The sequence below is a fragment of a genome, unplaced genomic scaffold (assembly GCF_019419815.1).
Source record: "Pyrus x bretschneideri cultivar Hongxiangsu unplaced genomic scaffold, Pyrus_bretschneideri_v1 Contig41, whole genome shotgun sequence".
NCBI classification, from domain to species: Eukaryota; Viridiplantae; Streptophyta; class Magnoliopsida; order Rosales; family Rosaceae; genus Pyrus; species Pyrus x bretschneideri.
In genome coordinates this window covers 2,085,467-2,092,543 of record NW_025999735.1, presented here as the reverse complement: position 1 = coordinate 2,092,543, position 7,077 = coordinate 2,085,467, and the positions used below count along the sequence as shown (strand labels likewise).

The window sequence follows — 7,077 nt, the reverse complement described above, 5'->3', positions numbered from 1 at the left end:
GCCAGTGAGCTCCCAAAAGGCCTCATGCTAGGTAAAGATGAGAATATACATATAAGGCTTACATGATCCACTCCCCTAGGTAATGTGGGATGTTACAATCCACCTCCCTTAGGGGCCCGACGTCGTCGTTGGCACACATCCGGCCAGGGATTGGCTCTAATACCAAATTGTCACATCCCGGCCCGGGCCCCTACCATATCCCGGGCTCGATTCCACCGTAGCACGATATTGTCTGCTTTGGGCCCCTACCACGCCTTCACGATTTTGTTTCTGGGAACTCACAAAAGAACTTCCCAGTGGGTTACCCATTATGGGAATGCTCTTACCCGAACTCGCTTAACTTCAGAGTTCCGATGGAACCCGAAGCCAGTAAGCTTCCAAAAGGCCTCGTGCTTGGTAAAGATGTGAATATACATATAAGGCTTACATTATCCACTCCCCTGGGCGATAACTGACACACCCCAACCAAAATCAAGGCGTGCTAGCTGTCACGTGAGTGTGACGTAGCCATGTGCGCAATGCGGAAATGATATTGATAAAAAGAAATATGAGTAACTAACAACCAAGCCAACTAATTTACACTAAGCAAATATAAGTGCAAATCCCGATATTTAAGTGTGATACACCATAATCAGAGCATAGGTAGCCTAAGTGCAGTCCAGCAGGACAAGTACTAATTATACAATACCAGAGGTGATCCTACATTAGTGATAATCTGTCAGAACCGCCGTCAATTCCTCGTAAGCCACCAACAAGCACTCCTACCTAAAACCTGGAGGGGCGCAAAATAGAAAATGTGAGTGGGCAAAAACAAAACTTTTCAAAACCATTTCAATTATCAAAGGTAGTAACCATTTGCCGTAAAACCTGTATAATTTCCCAGAAATTATAATACATAACTATATCACAACCATGCTCAAAATAGCAAAATCCATAGGTATACCATGCCAAAAATCTCAGTATAACGAATTAGGTAAACTAGGTGAAGTAAGTCAATGACAAGTAACATATTAGCCGGAGTCACCTAATATGACCTGTATGGCTGAGTCTATAGCTCATCGATCCAGCTGGAGTCACCTAATATGACCTGTACGGCTCAACCAATAGCTCAACAAGTATGCCTGCACATGAGTCGAAACCACCTAAAGTGGTCTGTACGATAGGATTGGGTGTAAATAAATACGCTCAAGTGCTACGATCACGTGAAGACTATGCGAATGATCGTGGGTCACCTACGAGTCGGAACCACCTATAGTGGTCTGTATGACAGGACTATGCACCTAACTTGGATCCAAGGTGAGTGTACGGTGCGGAAGGTGAACATCACGCCTTGATTTTAATCGGGTGTGTCAGTTAAAACGAAATTTTTTAGAATAGTGCTTAGAACTTGGACTTGCTTGCGTCCACAAGTTTTTTATTTTTATTTTTTATATTTATTTTTCTTTTATTTGGAGTTTTCTTGAATTGTGATAGATGTATGGATTGGGCTTACCACCACTGCATAAACTATTTGCTAAATGACAGAAAACCTAATCCCTTGCAGATAAAAGTAAAAACCATTTATTTTTGGCATTTGGCTCTATGCCCAAAAAAAAAAAACATAGAAGTGTCAGCATGTTGGGTGCCATTTTCTTTTCAGTTATTTGGTTTATCTTATTCTGGTATGAAGAAGATGTTATTAATATTTAAAAAATATTATTTTATACCTTAAATACATAAAAAAAAAAAACAGAAGAAATGGATGACATTTTTAAAGTGTCAATAACACATGTCGAAATTTCAATGTCTTCACCATTATTGACAGAGATTAAGCATTTGATAAGCATCCAACCCTTCCCTTACAAGCCATATTTTAAGACCAAATACTATTCATGAGCTCTTAACAGTGCATGGAGTTAAAATACGAGTGTACAATAGAGATGATATTTCTCACTCTTTTAGGGTATGAGATTTTGCACTCATTTACAGCGAGTGATTAATTATATCACGTGATATTATTTCAGTATCGCATGATATAATAAATATAAAAATTTCGATGATCTTGTAATGAACATAAAAATCTCCATAGATCTCGCAATATATGGTGAATTGGTGATTGGTTCGACAACTTCGTTACCGGATTCTTTCATTTTCAAATCGAAGTTTACAAAATTGAATACAAAGGAAATAAAGCCACAGCCTATAAGAAGCTAGGACAGTAGGGCATACGTTAACATTAGGGTCGTCCTAATGCATTAAACAAATAATATATAAACATAATTGTCACATACCAAAAGATATGGAATTAGTGACAGGATTAATAATAATAATAATAATAATAATCTTGGAAACTATATAAAGCCAAGATTTTTCGAAATAAATATATATATTTAATTTAAGGGCATTTGGGTCGTCCTTCTTGGGTCTTCCAGTTGTTGTAGCAAGGGCACATTTGCTTGTTGCCAACGACGCCCGGAGGAACACATTTGCATTTGGCACAGCACTTCTCGCAGAAGAACATGCACGGCTTCTTGTGCGATGTCGCCGAGCAACGGTTCTTACATCTCGGTGTGCACGCTGCAATCACGATTAACATCGATTGTCAAGTTCAAGTTCATAAAAACTTGAGAATAAATCCTCCCCTCGTACTCCACTACATGCACCATCGAGCAACCTCGAAGTTGGTGTAAGCAGAGGGAAAAGAAGGGTTGATGAAAACAGTAAATAAATTGAAGAACTCAGTTTTATAACGTTTACCTGACTGAGGAAGCGTCTTGTAAGCCTGCGCATGAGTTAATAGAACAAAACGAAGAAAGAAACCAAGTCAGAAAAAGAGTAGATTCCATATATTTCCTAGAAATATGTTACCAGGATATGAATCAAAACCGTCTGAATTTTGATTTAACAATTAGTGCATGTGAACTTCTACAGTAAATAAAGGTCGAAATTTCGAGTCAAATTTGATTGTTCAACAATTGAACTTTCAACCGTCAGTTAGAGTTTTTATAGTCAATAATGAGGAAGACGGCAGATGAATGTACCTCAGCTACGTGAGAGAATGTGAGTAGAACAAGCAGAGAAACCAGGATCAAGACGGAGGTGTATCGACTTGCTGCCATTGCTGTGAGTGAAGAGCGAAGAGAACTGCTTTCTGGTGGAAGATTTGTGGGGTTATTTATAGGAAATGAAATATTATGATTAGGGGAATAAAAAGAAAAGCGTAGTTTAAGGCGTGGAATTGGGGACTCAAAAGTCCATGTGGGATCGAGCTGCGTGCGCTGAAGGCGCCGTGTTTAGCGTTTGGTTTTGTTTTGCTTTGCTTTTGCTTTTTCGGCAACAGCAACGCCATGTTACTTACTGTCTTTTTTCATTCTTTTCCTAACAGATCGAATCTCCATTCTCTACCTTTTTTGTCTTTTTTTTTTTTTTTTTAGGGATGTTTAACAAAACACTTCCGGTACTGTTCATTTTTAACGAAAAATCACATTTATATCTTTCCCTGGTAGTATTCACTATACCTTTAAAAATGGCTTTTCATTAAAAGGGAAATTTTTTTTAACTTTTCGTTAGTTTTTTTTTTTTTTTTTTTTTTCCTAAGCAATATTTTAGACCCACCGCTTTTTTTTACCAATTACTTTTTAGTTTTAGTTTTACATGACGAACTAAGCTGCACAACGGATTGATAATAATTTGACATCGAACTCTCTATTTGTAAAATTGTTCAACATGAGTGACACTTCATTGTAGCATTGTTGCATTAGGGGCAACAACTATTAACTCAATTCCTGACACACCCCGATCGAGATCAGGGCATGCTGGCCGTCACGTGGAAGTGACGAAGTCATGTGTACAGTGCGGAAGCTAATAAAATAATAATGTAAATAGTACGAATAATAAAAACTAGCATACAAAATGTAATAGAAACAAGTGCTAGCGTAAGTGAGACACAAGTTCAGAGCATAATCCTAAAGCAGTCCAAATGAAAATCATACGACAACAGTGCACCCGAAGGTGGCCCTACACTAGTGATCGTCTGTCAGAGATGCCGGGAAGCCCTCTGGGAAACCACCGAACCTGCTACTCAACTAGAACCTGGAGGGGTGCAAAACAAAAGCGTGAGTGGGCAAAAACAAAGCTTTTCGAAAACCATTTAATAGATATACGTAAAACCTGTATACTTCCCAGAAAAATAGATATACGTATATATGTACCAAACATGCTCAAGGGTATGCCATGCCAAAACCTCAAAATGAAATGCAAGTGCTCAGGTATAAATCATATCGATAACATGTAATCTGGCAGTCGGAGTCACCTAACGTGACCTGTACGGCTGCATCTAGAGCTCAAATCTCAAACTCACTAACTGGACCTACACACGAGTCGGAACCACCTAAAGTGGTTTATATGACAGGCCTGGGTGTAATGTATATATACGCTCTAGTGCTACGATCACGTGAAGGCTAGGCGAATAATCGCGGGTCACCTATGAGTCGGAACCACCTAGAGTGGTCTGTACGATAGGACTGTGCACCTAACTTGGATCCAAGCTGAGCGTGTGGCGCGGGAGGTGAACATCACGTGAAGGACTGTGCCCAACTCTGGGCGGGAGCACTAACACCGGGGGTGCAGGTTATGAGCTCTCTAAGCATCTCGAATCACTACTGAATATAAACATGAATAACACTTACCTAGCACTTACCTGTGCGTCCACAGCACCAAATATGCATATAAATATGTATACGATCAATAATGCAACTAACGATACATAACCAACGATAATATAATGCATGGCATATGGCAAATAACGATTCAAATCGATTTCTGGGAAAATATAAGTACATAGGTATATACGGAAAACCAAAAGCCCACTCACTGGTATGTGGAAGGGTCGTAGGCCCCCTGCCTCGAGTGACCACGCTCGTCCTCAGGATAGGTATCACCTATATGCGAAACAACTACAAAAACGTCAATTTTAAAGCACATAACCAACCTTTAGAAATAACTTCTCATACAATGCTCAAATGGGGTGTATGAATACACCAACGTGATCTACTCAACCTCAGGAACATCCCCATATTTTTAAAATAATTTTTCACCGTCGCACGTGCCCCCACGTGCTGGCCAAGGCAAGGCCACACGCGCCGACCACGCGCAGGCACGTGTCTGGCACGCTGACGGCGTCAACTGACGCTGTTAGGAATATTCCGTTATTCCTAACGGATTCCGTTAACGGCGTCAGGAATATTCCGTCGTCTAAACCGGGAAAACTTCAAACTTCGATATCTTCTTCGTTTTTCAACCAAATTTCACAAAATTGGTACCAAAATGAAGCTTAGAACTAGAAGAACACAATCATACTACTTTCAAGGGCCAAAAACCACGAAATCTCACCTGCAAAAACACCCCAATTCCAGCCAACCTCGAAACTCGCGATCCCGACGTCCAAAACCTTCAAACGAACCACCCCGAGCCTCCTAGGGACCTCACCAAGCTTCCTACAAGCTTGAAATTTCCTAAAACGTGAGAAATCACGTGTGCATGAACAGTACTCGAAATCGGACATCGAGGATTCGACGTGAAAACGAAGGTGTTCTTACCTGAAAATGGTATGGTTGGACTCCTACGAGCCTCACGAGCTCGAATATGGTATTAGTTTCCTCGATCTGTGAAGGTTTGATGTGTTTTGGGTGTGGTCCGTACAAAGGAAGGGAAAATGGGAAAGGGAAAGACATGGGGGAAAGGTGCAGGGATAGGGAGAAATGGTGTGGGGTGTAGGAGTATGTGTGTGGCCTACAACATGCCAACCAAACTCACAACAACCATTAAACGTAAAGAAATCGAACTAGGGGCAATTTCGTCATTTCACACGTACGTTTTGAAAATTTCTGGAACGGGCTGTCACAATTCCCCTATGTCGAAAGATATCAAAGTATCTCAAGTTCTTTATGGTCTAAAAAGCGATATTTGTACAGAGGTCAGATTCAAACACAAAACTTCGAGAACGTGATGATCATTTCTAACCACAAAAATTTTATGATGCTCTGGAGTATAAAATGGTCGAAGCTATTTACTGTCAGATCTTACTCTTTTCCAAAGATTTAACACTTAAAACCCCGAAGTATCATTCTCCCAAAAAAAAACCTCTGAAATCATAGCCTTTCCGGCCTCGGAATGAATGGATAATCATAGCTTGTCATCAGTTGTCTCCCTTAAAAAAATAAAAAATAAAAAAATAATAATAAAAAAAAAAAAACCTCCGAAATATATAACAATGTGCAATGCCAAGACATGCATTCCCACTTGGGATATTTTGTGCTTACCTTTACAAGACGTACTGATGAGATCTAATTTAATCTCAAGTGTGTCATGTGTGCAGTGCAGTGCATATGTTGCATGTGAAAGAACATGCAAATTGCAACATGGTTTTTAATTTGTTGCTCTGATGTGCTAGTGCATCTCAAGCCACCGACTTAAATAATATCCCTATGTGGGTAAGATTTGTTAAATTTAGTAATCCCGTGTGAACTGTGATGGCACCCAATATGGAAGCACTACTACAAGGGAAGAGGATCCTCTCCGGATCTTCTTTGTGGGGATCCTAGGGATCCTCATATTATGACTGTTCATTGTATATCGTGCGATCAATTTTTGTTAAATACTATTTGTATTTAATTTTAAATAAAAATTTTAAATTAATTTCTGACCACACGATGTACTATAAACGGTTATGATGTAAGAATTCCAAAGATCTCTACAATTTGAATCCGAAGAAGATCCAAATCCTACTACGAGTTAATTACTTATTTAAAGAAAGAATATCGACGAGAATATCAAAATAAAAAAATGGTTGAAGGTGTGGTATATCATCATCTTGTAATCGTGGGTGATGCAAGGTTTTTATTTTATTTTATTTATTCAGACTTAAAATTTCTTATTTTTATTTTTAATTTTAATAAATGATATTATCTACAGTAAATGGTGAAAAGTTGGTTAAGGCTCACAATTGACTAACAATAATATGGTTTAAATTCGTCTTTGGCTAGGATCAAACTTAAGACCTCTTATTTATAAGTAAAAAGAAATATCATTATACCGTAT

At 39.0% G+C, this 7,077-nt stretch overlaps 1 protein-coding gene across 1 annotated transcript; it reads right to left on the bottom strand.

Moving 5' to 3' along the window:
* Nucleotides 1-2,095: 2,095 nt before the first annotated feature.
* Nucleotides 2,096-3,156, bottom strand: LOC125469224 (protein RSI-1-like). The gene is made up of 3 exons (XM_048566316.1): nucleotides 3,021-3,156; nucleotides 2,737-2,761; nucleotides 2,096-2,556 (listed from the first exon to the last, which is right to left on the bottom strand). The coding sequence occupies exons 1-3, from the start codon at nucleotides 3,096-3,098 to the stop codon at nucleotides 2,375-2,377; spliced, it is 285 nt and encodes a 94-aa protein (XP_048422273.1). The 5' UTR covers nucleotides 3,099-3,156; the 3' UTR covers nucleotides 2,096-2,374.
* Nucleotides 3,157-7,077: the final 3,921 nt, after the last annotated feature.

Excerpts from the sequence above, each read along its gene's own strand:
- LOC125469224 (XM_048566316.1), bottom strand. The coding sequence starts at position 3,098 with ATGGCAGCAAGTCGATACACCTCCGTCTTGATCCTGGTTTCTCTGCTT. Across the intron at positions 2,762-3,020 it reads CATTCTCTCACGTAGCTGAG|GCTTACAAGACGCTTCCTCA; the intron begins GTACATTCATCT and ends ACTCATGCGCAG. Across the intron at positions 2,557-2,736 it reads CAAGACGCTTCCTCAGTCAG|CGTGCACACCGAGATGTAAG; the intron begins GTAAACGTTATA and ends TCGTGATTGCAG.